General features: G+C 36.6%; 1 protein-coding gene across 4 annotated transcripts in view; it reads right to left on the minus strand.

Annotated features, from left to right (window-relative positions):
* Positions 1-23,974, minus strand: part of VWA8 (von Willebrand factor A domain containing 8) — a 445,644-nt gene that overhangs the window by 213,446 nt on the left and 208,224 nt on the right. For all 4 annotated transcript variants that reach the window (XR_005211207.1, XR_005211206.1, XM_037800501.1 and 1 more), the window contains exon 21: positions 16,454-16,530. Coding sequence is in view for 2 of the 4 variants with exons in the window: in XM_037800501.1 (XP_037656429.1) it covers positions 16,454-16,530 (77 nt within the window). In the remaining 2 variants the exon portion in view is untranslated. The remainder of the gene's footprint in view (positions 1-16,453; positions 16,531-23,974) is intronic.

Below are 23,974 nucleotides of genomic sequence, written 5' to 3' on the forward strand. Positions count from 1 at the left end.
CATTCTGAAAAAGCTTTAGAATTACCTGATACTGAGCAAGATACCCCAGAGCACCCTCCCTTCCTGAGAACTGACGATCAACCAACGCAGCTGTATGAAGAAACCATCAAGGCCGTGGAGCCCACTGTTCCCAGACCCAAATCAAGAAATTCCCTCAGGGCCAGTGAGCTTGGGAGTTCCCAATTTATCAATGAAGAACTGCTCAATCTAGTGATTCTAGACACTGGTGAATGCCCCATACCAAGCCTTCTGGGGGAGCAAGATGTAGAGACACCACATCTTTTTAGAGAAGCTACATCATTTTACCATCCTGATAGAGTCAAAGCTCCAACTGGAGGGAAAGTCACAGAGCCAATCTCCTGGCTTTGCCACTGAAGGGCTCACTGACTCAAATAGTTTGTCTTCTGGGGACTCCGAGTCCCAGATCCTGAGTCTGTGCAGAGGAGACATGGCCACTTCCCAGGGTACCAACATCCACCTGGAGGTCACAGGGAGTGACTTGTGGAGGCAGCAGCACAGGGACCCTAAAGTTCAGGCCCCTTGGAGAGTCCAAGACACCAATTTAAACTTAAGTATGGAAAAAGAGGACCCTGAAAGGCTCACATCTGAAGAGTGCCCAGAAGGTGATGGAGAGTGAGATTCCTCCCTTGCCATGGAGACAATGAGCCACCCTGACCAGGACAGGGGATCAACGGAGACCTTGACACCCCAGTTCATGTCCCCAAAGGGACAAGTGTCTCAAAAAAGCCAACACCAGAAAAGGATTAGCCATATGGTACAGTGGATTTGTCCATGGAGAAATGGGAATACAAACCATAATGCCCTGAAACCAACTAGGTCAGTGTTAGTCTATCAGCAACTGTGTCCAAGCCGTCCTCCCATCTGGAAAAGGCAATTAATTCTGACTGAGAACAGGTCCTGATGAATGAGTACGATTTTAACTGGTAGGGAGGAGAGGAACAGACAAACATGTAGAAGTCTGGAAGTACAAGAGAAGCTTGGGGAACTTATCCAGTATGTCTAGAATCTAACTGAGTGGACAGGGGTGGAGCTGGATAGGGAGGGTGAGGCGTTGAGCTGGATAAGGAGGGTAAAGCTGCAGTGCACAGGTTTTAAATATCATGCTAAAAAGTCTGTCTGCCTTTCACTTCAGAAAGAAATGTGAAGCCATCGGAGGACCAATCATCCATCCATTTCAGAGGGAGGAATCTCTAAATGAATATGCCAAAAATGGATAGAAAGGAAGAGACATTGTATTCATTTGTTTAACAAATTTTTATCGAACATCCACCATACTAAAACATCATGCTGGAAGCAGGCAGTTCAAAGACATACCCATCCCTCTAATGAGAGCTCACTGTTTAGTCAGAAATGGGAACAAATAATTTTAATAATTTTGATATGGAATGACATATCTTTCAGTAGCTGTAAATTTACTATCAATAAATGTTTGAGAAGATACATTCTAAAACATACAAAAACAAAATGTTAAAAGGCTGAGCTAAAAGCACCTTTAGATTTTAATTGTTAGTAATACAAAAAACTTTTTGCTCTCATTAAAAAGTAAATAAGGATATTTTGGGGAGAGCAAATATATTTTATTATCTGTGCTGTCTTACATTTAGTTTATTTAGATACTTTGTTTTAACGGCTATCATAGCTGAAAGAGAGCTCATAAATTCAGACAGATCCAAATGGAAAAAGTTCACTCCCTATCTCAGCATGCATTTTTCAATCTCATTTACCAAACATACAAAAGTTCTGACACAATTAGACTTGGGAATTTCTGTCTTTCCTGATGTCAATCAGTGGTTTTGCAAACTACTTGGACAGTGTCACGTTTTATACTTTTAACAAATGAGTTCAAAACTCAGTGAAACTCTTCATTTATAAGATTTTTCAACAAGTTAAAAAATTGTCTTTCAAGTTGTTTTAATGTGCAAACTTAAGAGAGTTTAGAGTAACAACGTTATTTTTCAGCTACTAAAAATTTAACAATGAAAACAGTTAAAACGCCCTCTTCAAAGAAGTTTTTGTTTGTTTGTTTGTTTGTTTTTAGGTGTTACTTTCTCATTTATTGCTAAAGCATAACCTTTACCTTGGGGGATCAAATTAACATGTATTTAATTTTTAAAATAGCGTTATGTAGTATATCTTTGACAGTCATTTAACAAATCAACAAATTTTGAAATCTTGAGTTTGTAAAAGAAAAATATGTAGCCCAATTTTAGGTTTGATGGATCTTTTAAATATGTTACAATGAGATTACAAGTGAGGCTTTGTATGCAGTAAACTATTTCCTTCATCAGTCATCATTTCATTACAAAATATTACAATAATTCTGTTTTATTTTAAAGGTCTTGTTTTTATATGATTGACCAAGCTGTTGACATTCTGCAGCATTTTGTACAAGTCTAGTTTCAACTTCTTTGTAGCAAAGGTTTGTTTTGAATTATTATGAAGCAAAGACATTTCATGTGTGGCATCCTCTGGAACCTTACTCCAGAATCTTTCCTTTACCCAATCAAAGCAGATTCTCCATTGGTGATTATACTTATAAAATTTTCTGTCTATTTCATGTTGTTTGTTTATGTTTTCATTATTAGCATTATTTTCAATGTGGAGTTCCTTTTCAAGAATCTTTTTAAATGAATGTCCATGATGTGAGAGCTAGCTTAGTTACAACTAAGTAATACAAACCATCAATCTACCATAGTGGACATAGGTAAGAGGCTATTTTTATTATACCATGCAATCAAATGAATAATTGAGAGCATCACTGTCATCCTTGGGAAGCACAAGGAGTTAATGTAGCTTAAGCATACATATGTAGGAGAGAAAGACTGGAAAGAAGAATAGCAAAACAGATGGGGCTCAAACTAAGGAGTGTGGACTTGATGCTGTTGGCAATGGGGTATCACCGAAGAGAGCAGAGCAGGAGAAGAATGTGATCAGCTTTACAGGTTGGACCAACCACAATGAGGCATGGATTGGAGGTCCAAGTTCCACATCATGAAGTTACTGGGATGCCCAGGCAAGAGATGGTGAGGGATGGAATTAATGCCCAGAAGAGGGGTGGGAGGATGGAACAGGGAAATATTACATCTATCACAGGGATAGAATTGAAAGGACTTGGTCATAGCTCCAGAGCATAGAAAAAGAAACTATTGTAATAGCCCAGGATGGTCAATGACTGTGGGAAAGAAAAGAGGAAAACACTTGGGAGACCTTGAAAATGCAGACAATTTGGTGATGACTGGTTGTCAACGTGAAGGACTGGGGAGTGTAAAAGGTACATGAGTTATAGACCAGGTGATTCTTCTTTCCTTTACTAACTGTACAATCTATACCACCTTACTGATGCCCACCATGTATAGAAAGTGGATATTTGAGGAACATTTGAAAAGAAAAGTTGGAAGAGATGGACATTTGGGATTTGAGATGCCTCTGAATTACCTATATGGTAATTTTTTTTTAAAGAAAAATGTTGTTCTAAAGCTAAGATGATATAGAGGCTGCAGATTTAGATTTGGTATGCACCCACTATGGATAAGAGACAATTCAGATTTATAAGGAAATGATTTGAGTCCCTGCGATGTACCAGGCACTGTACTAGATATGTGTGACATGTCCTTTAATCCTTATAACAATCCTATGATGAAATTGGGACTCAAAGAGGTGTTACCCAAATAGTTTCTTTAAAACTTTTGAGGCTTCAAATTTATTTTAGTCCAGCTTTATTTTTGACACAATGAATTTCTAAAGGCCATATCTTAAAGGATCTCAAAGCATAATAACACAGGCTGACTACATGTAGCATTGCTGTAACTTGATCAGCTGCTAACAGAAATCATTAAATAAGTACTAGTAATCATGTACCAGTAACATGCTAACTGGAAAATTATTTTCAATTGCCCTGGAGAGGTGGTTAAAAAAAAAAATCACTCAGAAGGCATAAGTTTATGCATGTATGTATATGTTTACATATATATATATATATATAAAATAGAAAATATACCCGGTAGAACAGGTTGAAAAGCTTGTAGTGCTACCTCTTGCTTTACTCAGTTTCACTTTAGCTGCAGGCTCAGCCCTGCTCAGTTCCTGAGTTCTAAACCTAATCAGGGAATGAGATACATGAACAATTAGTTTTGCTCAAAGAGGTTATACATCTCATTTTCGGGGATTTATGACAAATCTCATATACTTCTGCCTCTGCTCCCTCCATTTCCCAATTTTCCAATATTCCCACTAGAACCAGCATCTGGACACCCCTGACCCTATTCTCTGCAGCCAATCCCTTGCTAGGTCTGGTACTTTTAGCTGTTGGCCTGGCGACAGCTTGTTCTATTCCAAACTGTCACTAGCCTAAATTCTCATAATCCTCCAGTCACTGTTACCTGAAGGGTAGCTATTATTTCTCATGTGGAACCTTACTATATTGGATCAATTCTTCCAGAACACACAAAGCTGCTGAAATGCCAGATTGCCTTGTTGCAAATCCCACTACAATTATGAAAAGTCATTGCTGCCAAACTTATCCATGTTTCTGAATTCTACTCCTGAAGTAGTCGCCCACTTACTCTTTATTGCATTACCCTTTAAAACTTTAAATTTTTTACGTCATTTTCATTACAGTATGCATAGTTCTTGTTTAAGGTGTTGTTTATTCTTTACCTCCTTGTCACTAGTAAGCAAGCATCATGATAGCAGTGACCTTGCCTGTCCTGTTCATTGTTATATTCTCAGGGCCTAATGCAGTACTAGGCTCAAAAAAGGTTTGTTGTGGTAGATGCTATTGGTGCCTTACTCAGATCTCCTTTACCACCAAATACACGTGCCCCCAGCTGCTGCAGCCTTGACTTCTGAGAGCTCACAGAGTTCTGAAAGCTCTCGGCCAATGGGAGCTACATGCTCAGAAATGCCTGGGAGGTCATAGTGACCCTATCCTCCCCCAGGGGGCAGCCCTTAACCAGGGACTTACTGATACAGGGGCAAAAAAGCTTGGCCTGCCTGCTTCTAAGTGGAGTAACTGTGTAACCTCAGGCACACTCCAGAACTCTCTGTGAGGCTGAGGTCTGAATTCAGCTAAACCCACCTCTTCCAGGCTTATCCTGACTCTTCCACTTTCTTAGAGGTTTCACCTAAAAGCTCTCCCTCTAAAATCACTTGCACAAACATCTCCATCTCTGGCTCTTCTTCTAGGGAACCCGACCTAAGACATTTGTTGACTGCTTGAATGAATAAATGAGTTTCAATGTAGAAGGAATTCTAAGATTTTCCAGCAATGCTCTTAATTCTTCCTGCACAAAACATTACAGATATGTATCAGTTCATAGAAATGACTTAACAGAGTTGTGAACCGAGTCATCCTATGAAGACACAAATCTATTTACTGAATTTAAGCACCTCATGCCAACACCTTCTGCTTTGTGTCACGGCTGCCATCATCTGAAGAGCCTGGCCATGGCATTACCTGTCTCATTTATAAGGAACAGCACTTTACATAGTTTAAGTGAATAAATAGATGTAAAATACATGGCACTAGTACAGGATCCTTCTTTATTCTATTTGCTTATCTCAGGATGCTGTGGGAAACCTGCAGATAGTGCTGACTAGAGAGGCCCCGAGAGAGGAGAGCAGGTTTAAGAGATTGGGACGTGATGTTCAGCATGTGAAGATAGAAATCTGAGATTGGAACAATTCTAAGATTGAGTTTATTTTTATTACAATTAAGGAAAAAAGTTGTTTTTTTTTTTTTTAACCTCCCCAACAGAATACTACTCTGATTTTATAATGGAAGTCAGTGTAAAAGAATAACTTTCCTATCAAAAATTTGCTTTACAGTAGGAAAAATAAAGGATGGGAAGATTATAAACTAAACTTATAATAGTGACTGACTTGAAATACAGGAGATAAGAATGGGGGTGGTGGTGGGGTATCATTTAGTGCTTTACATATGCAAAAGAAAAGAGTAGAATAAGATTTGAAAAAAATAGTTTGTTAAAATTGGGTGCTAAATATGAGTATTTGTTATATATTAGTATTTACATTTTTTAATTTTTATTTTTAGTTTCTCTCAAACCATAAAAGTGCATAACACTTGAAAGGAATGCATCTATTCTCTAGCAGAGAGGATATCTGTAATCAAACTTAGGAAAAAACATGTACTGCATCAGTGGCTTTTGAGCTTGTTATACTTGTAACACCAGAAAATAAAAATGAAAAAGAATCCTACAGAATACTTATTGTTTCCAGTCTTCTCTTCCAAAATAGCCTGGAACATACTGCTTGCTGGTAATACCAGTTTCAAGGGCTGCCTGCAGTTCTGATTCACCAACCTCTAAAGCCCAATAACTAGCAGCCAAAATATACACCTATCCAGTGGCTGCACCAAAACAGAAAAGCTGTTACGGAAGCAGTGTCAGCCGGGGACAAACATCCTGTAGAAGATCATGCGAATTAATTTTGGCTAACATTTTTATGAATAACCTGGATGGCAAAAGAGAAAACCAGGCTATTAAATTTGCTGATGTCACTCCTCAGAGGACATATGGATTAGAAGTCAAAGTAAGTTAATCATCATATCAAGAAAACAGAAAATGAAACTTAATAAGGATATTACTATCAAAAAAAAATAACGGAAAAACTGGCCAAGGGAAAATAACACAGAAAACTACTTTGGGATGGAGCTGAGAAAGGATTTGGAGTATAATGCTAGAATTTTTATAAAAAATCAAGCTATTATATGTTTAATGACCGAAGTAGAGAATTTAAGAATTGGTTGAACAACGGTCCTATCATATGGATAGTGCTTGATTGAGGTACTTAAAAGTATTATCCTCACTAAAATACTGTTCAATTCAGCACACAAATCAAGAAACAGCAGGGTAGTGTAGTTAGAGCAGAGGACTGAAGCCAGCCTGTGTTTTCGGCCAGCTGTGTGACCTTGTGGCCAGCTGTGTGACCTTGGCCACCCCATCTAACCTCCCTGCCTCAGTGTCCTCATCTGCAAAACAGGAACAGTGATGCACTGATCTTGTAAAGCTGTAGGGAGGAGTAACAAGATGACACGCAAAGATAGCCTACAACAGTGTCCGGCACAGAGCAGTTGCTATGTAAATGTTTATTAAACAAAGAAATAAAAATAATATAACAATTTAAATTGACTTGCTGTCATCCAGAGAAGAGTCAAGAAAATTCTTACAAATCCAAAGATCTACATGGGAAAGTTAAGGCACAGGCATACTTCGATTTGTAAAAGAGGCAGCAGCAGGCATTCTAGTGGGAAAACTACTGTTCAACTGCTGATAAAAATGTTTCTAAAATAGCTTTTCCAAATTTATTATGGGGAAGACGGGACAGAAGAAGCGTCTCGGACTTTTTGCATAGCAGCTAACATTTGACATGTTCTCCAGCTCTCAACTGCTCTTATCAGGGCTAAGAATGTCTTGATGGCCCAATAATAATATTTTCCATGAGACTTCAGAAAAGCTTTTGCTCTTACTATTTTCTACCAACACATCTATCTGTCCTCTGGCACTTAGTGAATTTCAAAATTTATACCATCACTTTTCTTCAGCCTGAGGAAAGCCTTGTACATTGAATTGTGCTGTGCTCTTTAAAGCATGTCAACATTCACACTAGAATATTTGACTTAAGAGGGCCAATGCTGGAGTTTTGCACTTCATTTGCTAAATGTTTTACTTCATTTGGTTTCACAAAGAAAAAGCAAAATAAAACTATGGAAGAGGAAAAGCAGATGTTTTAATGGTAAGTATCCACAACGCAATATTTTAAAGATCTCAGTTGGTTAGAGAACATACATTATACAGTCTTAGGTCTAAAATATGTGTAAAAAATTATCTGACCATAAAACAACTGTCAGCATCTCTCACTAGGAACGGCTGCTCAAGCTGGAAGGTCCCAATGGAATTAGCATATACCAAGTCATTTCAACAAATACTATCTACCATGTCTGGGAACTACATGATTGGCAGACCATACAAAAGAGAGACACCTTAACTTCTCTTTTCCCTTAACCCTCCATATAGTTATCAAGGGTTCTAAAATTACCATTTAAATCTTTTCCAACATATCCCTTCTTTCCATTCTTCTTTCCAGTATGGTTGTTTGGCCCCAACAATTTTACCTGGATTTCTCAACTCACCTCCTGAGTTTAAAGTCTCATTTGCTTCTGAGCTGCCCCAGAGATTATGACCACAATGATCTTTATTGCTTAAACTCTATTTCACTGCATTTAGGATAAAACCCAACCTCGGCAGGGCTTACCAAACCCTTCCAAGGCTTCTGTCTTCCCCTTACCAGCAAACCTGCATCTATACACATACAGCCTATGCTACAGCAAGCTCTCTCTCAATTCCTGGTTTATGTATAGTCCATTCCCAATGACCACGATGCCCTTTTCTCTGTTCTGCACTTAGAAAACTCCTAGTTAACCCTTAAGACAAATTCTAAGGGCCACCTTCTCCATATGCCTTCCACCACATTATATATGCATACTCAGAGGGCTGGGAACCCGTCCTCAAGCATCTCACAGCACCTGTACATCCTTTTTTTAATAGTATATACATAATAACTAATTTATAAATGCTGGTGTGTTCTCATTCACTGAAACACAAGCAAACACCTCTAGGTCAAGATCAACATTGCCGTTTATATATCACCAGTGCCTAAAACAGCCACTGGCAAACAAGAGGAAATAAATACCCATTAGATGAATGAATGAATACATAATGAATAAACCAGACATCTGCCCTCAAAAGTTTCCTATATAGTAGGGAGGCATGATAGGATGGAAGTGATGGAAATAAGAGATACAGAAATTACTATAATGCAAATCAGAGGGAGAGAAGAAAGTGGGGGGAGGGTGGCAGAAACTAATATTTACTAGTTTGCCTAAATGTTTAGGTGCCTAAAATGTGCCAGACATTGTGGTTGGTCCTTTGCATACATCCTCTCATTCAATCTTTACAACCACCCTGTAAGGTATTATTATTTCAATTCGACAGGTATGGAAATTGGGACCCAAGGAGTTTCATGACCACACAAAAGTCAGTGGTGAAGACAGGGTTTGGTATGTAAGACCCAGGTAATTGCTAGAATCACAGTGGTACACATTCATTGCTTTGAGTTTCAGAGGACAGAACAGTTACAATCAAAATGAAAAAAATATAAAACAGAGAAATTTCTGGGTGGAAGTGGCAGTGGACCAAACTTTGAAGGATTAGGGTAGAAATGAAATGTATTTTAGTTGGAGGAAAAAGGACAGGCATGGATAAAGGACAAAAAATAGTCCAGACTGGAATAAGTTGAGGAAGGAAGAAGAAAACATCCACCCTATATTGGAGGAGAAAGTTGGGGCTATACCTGGGGGAGCACTGCAGTTATAACAGGCACCACTATTAGAAAAACAACATACAGCACAGGCCAGATGAAAGCTTGGGCCTGTACCATGCTCTTCATATATGAAAAAAGGCAAATAAGAGAAAAATCCTGTAGCAAAAGTATTTCAAAGCCCTATGATGATTCTGATTCTTACAGAACTATACTTTTAAACAAGGAGAAAGTGTAACTATAGAACTTGACATATTCAAGTATCCTCTTTAATGTCTTTATCAAATCAACATAACTGTATAAAAACAAGTAAATAGATGCACTTCACAGATGTGAGTTGTATAGTCTCTTCTGTCTGAAAGTGAGTACATTCATTAATCTTTTAAGTTATCTAAATCATACTCTTATGACAATATCTTGATTTTAACAAAAGGCATGCATTGCTCAAGTTGCTTATTTAATAAGATGTGATCATCAAAACATAAGATGGCCATACATAATAATAGACTGGTTGTATGTTTCATCCATGGATGCTTGGTGATGGTTTGAATGGCTCTTATTATAACTAAATGTATCAGAATTACATTCATAAACAAAATTGAGTGTGACTGATTATTTGGATGGAAACATCACAAATCCATTAAGAAGAATCCAAAATAAATACAGTAAAAACTTCAAGTAGGTCACCCTTCGCTCACAGAAGTCCTAAACATTTTATTTAGACTACTATTTTTAGGTCATTTAAAACATCTGTTTCTCTTGAAGTGATTTAATGAGCTTAAATTTTATGGCAAATATGGATTCCTGAAGCTAAATATAAAGCTAAAGAAAAAACTCACATTGAAATTAGTAGGAACATCAGTCTAATTAGTGAAAATTCCTTAATACTATATTTTAGACAGAAATGGAGTTTTGCTACCAACTCTACATAATAAATTAAATATCATATATTGTCAATTAGAGATACCTAGGGACCCTGTTAAAATGAATAGATACTATTTTATTTGTAATATCAATCAATAATATAGGGTGGATGTTATGGAATGCTCTGTAGCATAGAGCTTGGAAAACAAAAGTAATATAAATACTTGGCTTTGAAATTCTTACTACATTTTGAATTTAGAAAGTTTCTCATTAAACAGTATATCCATGCATCTAACTAACCAGTGTCAGAAATACCAGAGAATAAAAATGAGTAGCATGGAAGTCTTTAATTACTATTTATGGATAATTTGTTACTTCATGGCAGAAGTTGGGTATATTAAGTAACATAAAAGACAGTCTAGGGAGGAAGGCATGATATCTCTAATCTACTAAACTTTTCTAAGCACCTTCACCAACTTCTTTTTCTTGCCTAGCCAAAGATATCAGAATACAGAGCTAAAGATATCAGAATATAGAGCTAAAAGCTGTGCTAAATGACCTTGTCCACACCTGTTAATCAGAGATGAAAAAACTGAGACCCAGAGAGACTCAAATGCCAGTATTATAACTGAAAGTCTGAAAAATGGATGATTTAAGCATTCACTTCAAAAAGTTTTTAAAAAGACAGCAAATTAAAAATAAAATAAATAGAAAATAAAATAAAAGAAAGGTATAGAAATTATTGAAATAGAAGAGAAACATATAAAACAGAGGTTCAGCAATGTCAAAAGATGGTTCCTTTGAACAGACCAAAAAAAGTGATAACCCCCTGGCAAAAGTGATTATGAAAAAAAGAAAGAAGGCACAAATAACCACTATCAGAAATGAAAATGGGGATATCATCAATGAGCCTAAGGACATTAAGTTATCATTAAGTGATATTATAAACAACTTTATGCCAATAATTAGAAAATAGGGAGTAATTCCTAGAAAGGCAAAATTTATCAAAACTTCTTAATGACTATTAAAGACAATGAATCTTTAAGTAAAAGTCCTCTTTACAATGACTGTGGTGACACATACGCAGGAATAATTATTAAATGCGGTTATATTTCTTTCCTTCCTTGTTTGCTGATTGTGTTAAGTGACCTCCATAATCTAACATCAGAATTTTATTCAGGCAATTCAACATAATATATCTTTCTCAAAAAATATTTTTGTTGTTCAAGATTAAAGGAATGAAGAAACTGCCCCACCATAAAAAGAGACTTGCATATAAAATTACTTCCTCCTTTCTGGGGTATAAATTTGAGAGTTGATTTCAACTTCTGAAGCCATCTTTAACAGAGAGTTGGTTTTCTCCTTGATTATTTCAAAATAGCCACTTTAAATTCATCTGTTTTTACTCTAAATTGACACAGCACACTTAGGTGGTATCTACATACAGATTTATTAAAACTTTCAAATAATAACCTATTTTTAAGGGCATCACTAAACATTAAGAAACTAAACATAATGCAGTCAAAATACAACAGTGCAAATTCTCCCAAGAATGAACAAATGCAATGATCATTTTATTATACTTAAAAGATAAAGTATGGGTCTTCCTATGTGCCCTGTGACTCAAAAATTGGAACTGTGGCATGTTATAAATCAAAATTATCCTGGTAGAACTAGAAACCAGTTTTTAAAAATCCGATTCTTTCATTTTTTCCCAAACTGTCCATGTGGGAAGAAAAACTGGTTGAAATGCTTAAGGGTAAGGAAAAACAGAGTGAGGAAAAAAAAAAGTAGTTTTCTAGATTCAATGGAACACAAAAGATTGAAATGATTATAAACAAGAACAATATTACAGCTTCTTAAAAGTAGCAATTATATTTCTTATTTTTTTCTATATCTCCTATAATACCTAGCATCTTGACATAGTAACTGTTTTTGTTTTTTTTTTTTGTTGCTGTTTTTTTTTTTAAAGGTGAATTGAAATTCCTAGATTTATATATGGCATCATTCATACAAGGAAAAACCATGAAAAGATATGGGAGTGGGATGGTAAAAATTTGGATTAAGCTGCAGCAGGGAAACCTTAAAACACTAGAAAAGACTAGTGAAAGAAGTTTGGGAGATGAGTTGATGGGTGATAGAGGGAGGAAGGTTGGTAGGAAGGTATATGGGTTGGGGGATAGGGATGTGGGAGACAAATAATATAAGAATGAGAAGGAGATGCTTTTCTAGGGAGAGGATTCTTAAAATATAATGCCTAACATATTGAGGAATATTACATTCCACTTGATTAATTCATGGATCTAGCTTCCTAATTAGCATTCTCTGACACTAGCTGGCAGACTGGTGTGCCACTAAAAAGGAGAAATGATGGTAGCAGAAACAAGGAAAAAAGATTTAGTGTAAACAATAAAGAAAGTCTAACTTCCTTTCCACATAACGCAGAATGAACTATAATACAGCAATGATATTGAGGAAAGGCAGGTGGGCATTGAGGTAGTTGCAGATAAGGGAAAGGATTTACTGTGCCAGGAACTCAATACCACAAGGGTATGAAAAAGGTGATATTCAGTTTAATTTCAAATGGCTGTTAGCAAGTTAACAAAAATTAAGTGACTACTGACCTTATTACACACTACTAAAACTAGAAAGTTTAAAATTTGCATATATTTTGTTAAATTTATTCCTATTTCATGTTTTTAATCTATTATAGATAATATTTTTAAAAATTTATTGTTAAATTTATTCCTATTTCATGTTTTTAATCTATTGTAGATAATATTTTTAAAAATTTATTTCCCCATTGTTCATTGTTAGTATGCAGGAATACAATTGATTTTTGTACATTGACCTTGTATACTGTTACCTTGCTCAATTCAATTAGTTCTGATGGCTTTCTTGTAGGCTTCTTAGGGTTTTCTATATACACAATCATATAGTCTATAAATAAAGACAGTTTTACTTCTTCAATTTCAACATATATGTCATTTATTACTTTTCTTTTGCCTATTGCATCGGCTAGGTCTTTAGCACAATGCTGAAGAGTGAACATCCTTGTCTTTTTCCAATACTTGTCTTTTTCCTCAAAATATGAAGTATGCTGTAGGTTTTTCATAGATGTCTCCTACCAGTAGAGGAAATTTTTTGGTGTTCCTAGTTTGCTGTGATATTTTACCATGAATGGAAGTTTAATTATCAAATGTTGTTTTTACAGCTACTGAAATGATCATATGGTTTTTTCTTTATTCTGTAAACAGTTAATTATATTATTTGGTTTCAAATGTTCAACCAACCTTGCATTACTGTGATAAAACCCACTTGGTTATGATGCATTATCCTTTTTATTTAGTGTTAGATTTGATTTGTTGGTACATTGTTAAGGACTTTTGCTTCAATGTTCGAGGAAAATCAATGACCTATAATTTTCTTTTCTTATATTATACAGGTCTGCTGGTGAAAAAAAACCTCAGTTTTTGTCTAAAAATGTTTTTATTTGCCTTTATTTTTGAAGAATATTTTGCCAGACAATTGTACTATTCTACATTGACTTTTTTTTCCAGCACTTTAAAAGCAACCATTCGTTGAACTGCAATTTGTATTTCCCTCTCGTGAGAAATTAGAGATTATCTTTAACATCGTTCCCCTATATGTAATATGTATTGTTCCCCTATATGTAATCTGTCTTATTTTCCTCTGGAAATTTTAAAGATTTCCTTTTTTTTTCAGCAATTAGATTATGATGTGCCTTGGTGCAGTTTTCTGTTTATCATGCAAGAAATTCATTGGGATTCCTCAATTAGTGGCTTTGTGTTTTCAACAAATTTGGAAAAATTCCTACCATTATCTCTTCAATATTGTTCTACTCCATTTCTTTCTTCTCTCTGGGTACTCCATTTGCTCATACATTAGACTGCCTGATATTGCCCTATAGGTCACTGAAGCACAGGTTTTCCTTCCTTCCTTCCTCCCTCCCTCCTTCTCTCTCTCTTTCTTTGAACGCTTTTTGTCTTCATGCTTCAGTATGGAGAATTTTTAATTCCCTGTGAAGTTCACTTCTGCAATGTCTAATCAGCTGTTAATCCCATTAGGTGAATTTTTCACTTCAGATATCATATTTTTCAGTTCTAGATTTTCTATTTAGTTCTTTTTTAGGATTACCATTTCTATACAGAAAATTTCTAATTATTCCTTCATTAGGTTCACCTTCTTTTAAATCCTTTGAATGTATTTATGGCAACTGTTTTATAGTCCAATTCTATCATTTATCATTTTGAGTCTATTTCTATTGACCAATTTTCTTATTTCTTTGTATGTCTGGCAATTTTCTATTGAATGTTTGACATTATGTTTTCTATATTGTTGAGTGTCTAGATTTTGTAGCCTTCCCTAGTTGAGTGTTGAGTTTTGTTCTGGTAGGCAGTTAATTTATTTTTGAATCAGTTCAATCATTTAAGCCATTTTCCCACAACAACCGTTCCTTCTGTTTTAAAAATCATTTTAAACTTCCAAAATCATGTTAAATAACAATTACATTTGTTTTATTATTTTAAGACTTATTTTTAAACATCTAAAGGGTGAGTGTAGTTTAACTGTTACTCCAGGGATAGATTAGCCCTACTTTTAAAGCATAGACTTTCTAGGACACCTTCTGACTACCTGGGTGTTTAATGAGGGCTCCAAATACTGCAGGAGTTCTGGTGGTTGTTTAGCTTACACTTCCCTCGTAGTTCTTTATCCAGCATTGCCAAGTCTTGTCCAGCTTTATATTTTAACAGCTAATCTTGTACTGGTTACTCTGTCACAGCCAGAAGTGTTAAGTCCTAAGAAGGAATTTTTGACCCTCTCTTTGCTTTCCTTTGGTCCTCTTCTTCTGTTTCTCTTTGGGCCACTAACTCTGCCCTCTTTTCCCCTACAATTCTCTCTCAGTAATGCATCAGTATTTAGTAGAAGGACCCTGTGCTAGTTTGAATGTATTGTGTCCCCCAAACACCATTATCTTTGATGTAATCTTGTATGGGCAGATGTTATCAGTTTTGATTAGATTTCTTCCAGTGTCTCTTTGGAATGCGCCCCACCCAGCTGTGGGTGATGACTCTGATGAGATATTCCCATGGAGGCATGGCCCCACCCATTCAGGGTGAGACTTGATCAGTGGAGCCATATAAATGAGCTGACTCAAAGAGAAGGAACTCAGTGCAGCTGTGAGTGACATTTTGAAGAGGAGCAAGCTTGCTAGAGAGGAACGTCCCAGGAGAACCATTTTGCTACCAGAACTTTGGAGCAGACGCCAGCCACGTGCCTTCCCAGATAACAGAGGTTTGCCGGACGCCATTGGCCATCCTCCAGTGAAGGTACCTGATTACTGATGTGTTACCTTGGACACTTTATGGCCTTAAGACTGTAACTGTGTAGCCAAATAAACCCCCTTTTTATAAAAGCCAATCCATCTCTGGTGTTTTGCATTCCGCAGCATTAGCAAACTAGAACAGACCCAAATCAGAAACCAATTCTTGTTACTCAACCCAATTCTGTTTCCAACATACAATATTTTATATCTCCTGGACTTAAAATTATAATCATCTCATCTTGTTTTAAGTTGTTCATTACTTGATATATTCCTCAATTTATCTTTTTCTGGTGGCTCTGTTGCTGGCATTTTATTTTTAAAAAGATATAGGACAGGTTCAAAAATCATGCAGAGTAAATCTATTTGACTAAAAGCTTTTCCTGCATTAGCATTCTCTACAGCTAATACAATTAACACTACAGTTAACTAATAATCCACAAAATGTTTTCAAGGAAGACAAGGAGACTACTAATAACCTACTTCTCCCATGACCTGAATTCCTTATTTCATAACCGAGACAAATATTTTATTGCTTTTCTTGTGAACTATTTTAGTTTCTTCTTAAGACAGTGGGTTCAGGCTCTACATGTTTTTCTTCTATCTTAGGAGCCTTTATGTTGACAAGATGTGCTTGTAGAATGTAATGTTCATCACTCTCTGTCCATAAAATATCTTTTAATTCATGTTTATAAAGCATTAGCCACTTTAAAAATAAATTTTGCATGGTTTTATTACCTTTTAAGGAGAGAGGAGATAAGAGCAGGAGGAACAGAAAGGAAACTGGTTTATAAAATAAGCCTTTAAGAAAATTAAAAAAAAAAATTGTACCAGAAGAAAAATAAATGATTAAATCAGATTTTAAGAGGCTGGGAGACATCCTCTTACCGGTGCAGTTGGATATATTCTCGGGGTCTGTTGAGCAGGTGAAGGAATCTGTCAACAATCTTGTTTTTTCCAACACCCTGTAATAACACAGAGAGCATTAAAAAAAAGAGGTTTTGGTCTGGAGGTAAGTTTATCTCAAACCAAAGAATCTTTTACCAAAATCTACTTTCTCAAAGTTGTATTGTTTCAGCTTATTATTAATGAAAGCCAAACTAGTAAACATATACACCACATTTTCTATGACAAAAAAGTGTATTAAAAATTTATTTTTAAACACACCATTTCTAAGATCTTTCTTTAAAACAAAATGCGTAAATTATTTTAGCCTCATATCTTGATTTTATTCTTCTATAATTCTACACTGCAGTCTAGACATTAGGGCAGAATATTCACTATTTCACATTTGAAGAATGACATCAAAACTGATCAAGTAATTGTAAAAATAATGAATCAGATCTTTTTCAGAAAGTATATTTTTCATTTACAATAAGTTAAATACAATAATGTATGTTTTCTGATTTAATTAAATACTCATTACTTCTTTTTTATCCTATTTTTTAGTTTTGTAAAACCCTGGAAGCCTAAAATTATAACCAAGATGTATTAATAATTCTCAACTCTATGTGCTCTTCCTATAAATGCCCTCATTTGCTTACCATTTGTGATGCTGAAAAAGTTTCTATCCTTTTGTAGAAAGTTAAAAATGGAATCCACCCCCATGCTATTTTGCCATTTTAAAGTTTCCACTTAAAGGTATAATCAATTAAGGGGGTTTAAATCTTTTAACAAATGGATTCTATGGGAAGAGTGGAAGTGGTTACAAACCTGAGTTCTATATCACATAGGATAGCAAAATACCTAACACTTACTGATTTCTTATAGTGTGCCAGGTTCTATGCTACACATTTTCATATGTGATTTCGTCATTACAACAGACCCACTAGGTAGGTACTATGATTATCGCAACCTCACAAATCGAGAAAACATGGCTCAGAGAAGTTAAGCAATGTGTCCACAGTCAAGCAGCTAAACACAGTAGAGCTGGGACACAAATCCAGGTCTCTCTGATTCTGTAAAGAATTATCGGTGATAGGGAGCAGGAGAGTATCTGACAGGTCAAAGACTAAAGCAGGGGTGAGGGAAACAGTGGTAAGAAAAAGAACTAATTAGAAAGGTAGGTAATGTCCAGCTCTGGCAAAGCCTTGGAAGCCATGTAAAAGAGTATGGGCTGTTTCCTAGAAACACTGAAAAGTCACTAAAGTATAGGAGAGAAGGGATCAGATTCTCATTTTCAGAAAATCATTCTGGTGGAATGTACTATGGATATCAAGAATAAAAGCAAAGGAAAGCAGTTTGGAAACTCCTTCAAAAATTCTGGCAGAAGAAACTAGTGTCCCAGCTTTTATTGACCAAGATGGTGGTGAAAGATGCTCCAGGGTGCTGTTTATCCACAGAATATTTTAACAATTAACAAAAACTGGCAGAAAAACAGTTAAAGGGTTACAGTAACTGGGTGAGTGCCAAAGCAAGAAAACACAGCTTTAAAAATGATAGGACCAATGAGAGCTTGGAGCTGGGACTGGCTGAGTTTGTTTGCATCCCTGCCAGAGAGCCGTCTGATTCGAGTAGATTACAGCCCTGATAGATGAGAAACAGGACCCTCACCATCACCTGGAAACTGGGCAGTGGAAGGTGATATGGATTCCAAAGGTTGGGCTGAAAGTTGAAGGAAGCTGAGGCAGAGAATAGCTACCTAACTTAATTAAGGCCACAGGTGGGACCCAGCAGGGCAGCAACGTTTCAAGAGGCGCCAGAGGATGCCCAGGACCATGATTTTAGGGTGTTAGTGGCAGACAGACTGTGCCTCGGGGGAATCAGAAATGAGAGCAGGGTAATTACTATGGATCTCAAAGAAATAAAAAAAATCATGAGGATACTATGAACAATTGTATGCCAATGAACTAGACAATTTGGAGGAAATGGATAATTTCCTGGAAACACATGAACAACCTAGAACTTACCCAAGAGGAAGTAGCCAGAAGAATAGCCAGAGGAATCCAGCAGGACAAAGAAATAAAAAGTATCCAGATTGGAAAGAAAGAAGTAGAACTGTCATCATTTGCAGATGGTATGATCGTATATTTGGAAAATCCTGAGAAATCAATGACAAAGCTAGTTGATCCCATAAACAAATTCAGTAGAATGGCAGGATACAAGATCAATGCACATAGGCCAGTAATGTTCCTATACACTAGCAATGACCTAACGGAAGAGGAAATTAAAAACAATTTCCATTCACAATAGCAACTAAGAAAATCAAGAACCTAGGAATAAATTTAACCAAGGAGGTAAAAAAATTCTATACAAAAAAATCACAAATTGCTACTGAAAGAAATCAAAGGAACCTAAAAAGGTGGAAAGATGTTCTGTGTTCATGGATAGGATGGCTAAACGTTGTTAAGATGTCAATTCTACCCAAACTAATCTACAGATCAACGCTATTCCAATCAAAATTCCAACAACCTACTTTGCAGACTTGGAAAAGCTAGTTATCAAATTTATTTGCAAGGGAAAGGAGACTCGAATTGCCAAAAATATTCTAAAAACAGAAGAACAAAGTGGAAGGACTTACACTTCCAGACTTTGAAGCCTATGATAAAGCCATAGTGGTCAAAGCTGCATGGTATTGGCATAAAGATAGACATACTGATCAATGGAATTGAATTGAGAGTTTGGAAATAGGCCCCCAGATCTATGGAAGACTGACTTTTTAAAAAGATCCCCAAATCCACTAAACTGGGACAGAACAGTCTCTTCAACAAATGGGGCTGGGAAAACCAGATATCCCTAACCTAAAGAATGAAAGAGGACCCCAACCCCACACCCTACACAAAAATTAACTCAAAGTGGATCAAACACTTCATATAAGACAGCAGCAGCACAATAAAACTCTTAGAAGATAACATAGGGAAACATCTTCAAGACCTACTAATAGGAGGTAGCTTCTTACACTTTATACCCAAAGCACAAGCAACAAAGGAAAAAATAGATAAATGGGAACTCTTCAAAATCAAAAGCTTCTGTGGAAACCATATATCTGGTAAGAGACTGATATCCTGCATATATAAAGAAATCCTACAACTCAACAACAGTATTACAAACAGCCCAATTATAAAATGGACAAAAGATATGAAAAGGCATTTTTCTGAAGAGGAATACAAGTGGCTACAAAACACACGAAAAAATGTTCATCTTCACTAGCTATTAGGGAAATGCAAATCAAAAACAAAATAAGATACCGCCTCACACCAATAAGAATGGCTTCCATTAAACAAACAGTAACCCACAAATGCTGGAGAGGATGTGGAGAAACTGGAACTCTTATTCATCGTTGGTGGGAATGTATAATGGTACAGCCACTATGGAAGACAGTTTGGCAGTTCCTCAGAAAGCTAGATATCAAATTACCTATGATCCAGCACTTCCACTTCTCAGTATATACCCAGAAGATCTGAAAGCAGTAACACTAACAGACATTTTTACATCGCTGTTCATAGCAGCATAGTTCACAATTGCCAAGAGATGGAAACAATCCAAGTGTCCTTCAACAGACGAGTGGATAAACAAAATGTGGTCTTTACATATGATGGAATACTATTCAGCAGTAAGAAGGAAAAAGGTCCTGAAACATATGGCAACATGGATGAACCTTGAAGATATAATGCTGAATGAAATAAGTCAGACACAAAAGGAGAGGATAATGTATATTGCTACTACTATGAATTCTCTGAACAATGTAAAATCAATGTCTTATAATGTAGAATATTTGGGACCTAGAGATAGACAGAAGCTAACAAGGGGGAATGATTAACCTAATATGTTCAGATATGTTAATGAAGGTGAATTTAAAGGTATGGGAATGGATGGGGGGAAGATTGTTTATTAATGTGATTATAAGCATCAGAGTTACACTGAAGGAGAACAAGATTGAAAGGGGTTGTTTAAAGGCATGTATCCCACAGAGCAGCACTACAAATATATACAGGTGCTTGCATGATATACCTCTAAGGTATGACACTGGTACAGAGGGTTGACAACAGAGTGTATATGGGAAAAATCTGCCTATTGCATATTAGGGACTATGATTAATAGGAATACCTTACTAGTTACACACAAACACTAGGGACAAATAATTAAGGGCTGAAAAGAGCTATGGGGTGTTTTGGGTCATGAGAATTGTTTAAAATGGAGAGTGATGAGGGTTGTACAACTAATTGAAGATAATGTGAGATACTGACTGATTATCAAGGATAGAGCATATGCTATGTGAAATTAGGAACCCCTTACTTTATAATTCAAGCCCTCGATCTTGAGTCTTGCTCTTGTGAAACCTATGGTTGTAAAGCAGAGGCTAAGTTCACCTATAATTATGCCTAGGAGTTACCTCCAAAGAACTTCTTTTGTTGCTCAAATGTGGACTTCCTCTCTCTAAGCCCAACTCTGCAAATAAATTCATCACACTCCCCCCAATGTGGGACAGGACCCCCTACCCCCAGGTGAGTGAGTCTCCCTGGTGACATGGGACATTGATTCCAGAAATGAGCCTGACCCTGGCATCAAGGGGTTGAGAAGGCCTTTTGATAAAAAGGAGGGACAGAAAGTCAACAAAATAAGGTTTCAGTGGCTAAGAGATTTCAAATAAAGTCAAGAGGCTTCCTGGAGATTACTCCTATGCAAGCTTCAGCTAAATATCCAAAATGGCTACAGTATGATAAGCCCAAGTCCACAGTAGTTCTGAATACCCTAAAGAATACCTGGGTCCCTATCTGACACTTCATAAAAGTTTCACTCACTAAATTTATTCTTCAGAAAGTTAAATCCTCCAGAGAGCTCCTATGCCATCTAAGTCCCAAAACCCAGAGACAACAGCCTCTTCAAGAATATCAACCAGTTGCATCCCCTTTTCCCATAATGTTGATACTCCTTTTCAACTTGAACAAGTTAGGGTGGTTACTGCCTAGACATCTCTGAAGACTGGGAAAGTCATTAAACTAGACAAAGGAGTAACAACACACAAGATGGAATTTAACAAAGGATTATGAATGCTGAATCTTTATATAATTTTCTTTTTCTTAGTTGCTAGGGTATTAGAATAGCTAAAAGGAAAGAACTGAAATGTTGGAAATGTAACCCATAAAATTCTTTGACATTTGTTGTATAGCTACTTGTTAAATTGTAATTTGAAAGTTATCTTTTTGTATATATATTTCATAATAAGGAAATAATGCAAACTGTGGAACTGTAACCCATAACATTCTTAGAAATTTGCTCTCTACTTGCTAAATTGCACTTGGAAAATTATCAGTTGTATGTAAATATGTTATATTCCACAATGAAAAAAAACATATTTATAGGGGAAGTTTAGAGTCATGTATGTCACCAGAAGGAAAGTTGGAGGCTAAATGATAGGAATATATAACATACTGAAAGTTGTGGTAGACAATGCCTGTGATTAACTGTACAAATATAAAAAAGTTCTTTCATGAACTAGAAAAAATGTTATGACAATATTAGGAGTTAATAACAGAGGGGTTTATGGGGAAAAATTGTACCTATTGCAAACTATGGACAATAGTTAACAGTAATATTTTAATATTCTTCCATCAACAGTAATAAATGTACTACACCAATTACTATGAGTTAATAATAAGGGGGCATAAGGAGTATGGGAGGATTCGGGTTTTCTTTTTTCTTTTTATTTCTTTTCTGGAGTAATTATAATGTTCTAAAATTTATCATGGGGTTGTATGCACAACTATGTGATGATACTTTGAGCCAATGATTGTATACTTTGGATGGTTTGTATGGTATGTGAATAGTTCTCAATAAAATTGCATTTAAAAAAATGATGGATGTTTGTGGTGCCCTTCCTGGCTCCTCTCCCATCTCCCCCGTGCAGTGTGGAGTCAGACTGCACTCCCATTTTGAGTCCCTGGCTCTGTTCTGGAGGGAGGAGAGTACCACAATGCACATACTGGGGTGCCAGTATGTCAGTGCCAATCTACAGGGTGACAGACTAAAAGACTGAACCAGGAAACTAATTGGTAGCTCCTCCATCCAGGACTTGCTCTGCAGGACTTGCTCTGCAGCTTGCTGTATAAGATACAATTAAGTCAAAGTGACCTGAAACAAAGGATTACCTGCTTTAAAGCTTTAAGTCATGTATAAAGAGAATGTGGGAGGATAGGAAAGTCTACTTCACAGGGAGTAGAGGGAGTAATCAAATTCCTGTTAACTGGGGAATTCCTAAGGACATGAGCAAGCACAAGCCCAGGACAAGACACAGGCTCAGAAAAGACAGAGAGAACCCTGAACTTCACTTTAGTGTCAGACTGATCTTCTTGATATGAGGGCTCAACTCTGAAGGAGAGTACCAGCTAGCACACAGCCAATTTACAAAGTCTATAAGAGGCATTTTTTTTTTTTCCTTTGTTTTGGTTGGTTGTTTTTGTTAGCTCCTGGCACTCAAGGAAATCAAGGTGATATCACTAACTGGTTACAAACTTAAGGAACAGACAGCTCAGGGACAAGAGTTAACACCCCCCAAAATTAAAATGTACAGTGTATAACAAAACATTCCAAGACAAACAAAGAAACAGGAACTGGCAGCCTATTCAAAGCAGCAAGATAAAAATTCAGAAACCATCAATGAAGAAGACCAGACTTTGGACATACTGAACAAAGACTTTTAAAAAATGATCTTCAATTTTGTTGGTTTTTACAGGTTAGTGTGATCCCCCAATTCATCCCAGAGTAATTTGGGGAGAGAATAAAAAGGTATTTGCAAAGCCCTCTCTAGGGACTGGGGAACAATGTGGAAATATTAAACTTCCCCACCTGTGGAATTACTGATATTCTCACAAGCATCGGGATACCAATTTAGAAGGCCAGGCCCTCGATCTTGCGGCTTGCCCTTATGAAGCTTGTTACTGCAAAGGAGAGGCTAAGCCTACTTATAATGGTACCTAAGAGTCATCCCCAGAGAACCTCTTAGTTGCTCAGAAGTGGCCTCTCTCTCTAAGCCGACTATGCTGGTAAACTCACTGCCCTCCCCCCTACATGGGACATGACTCTCAGGTTTATAAGCCTCCCTGGCAACATGGAACATGTCTCCCAGGGATAAGTCTGGCCCTGGCATCATGGGATTGAGAAAGCCTTCTTGGACCAAAAAGGGGGAGAGAAATAAAACAAAACAGAATTTCAGTAGCTGAGAGATTTCAAATGGAGCTGAAAGGTCATTCTGGAGGTTATTCTTATTCATTATATAGATATCCCTTTGTAGTTTTTAGTGTATTGGAATAGCTAGAAAGAAATACCTGAAATTGCTGAACTGTAATCCAGTAGCCTTGATTCTTGAAGATGATTATATAACTACATAGCTCTTAAGGTGTGCCTGTGTAATTGTGAAAACCTTGCAACTGATACTTTCTTTATCCAGTGCATGGACAGATGAGTAAGAAA

The sequence above is a fragment of the Choloepus didactylus genome, chromosome 12 (genome assembly GCF_015220235.1).
Source record: "Choloepus didactylus isolate mChoDid1 chromosome 12, mChoDid1.pri, whole genome shotgun sequence".
NCBI classification, from domain to species: domain Eukaryota; kingdom Metazoa; phylum Chordata; class Mammalia; order Pilosa; family Megalonychidae; genus Choloepus; species Choloepus didactylus.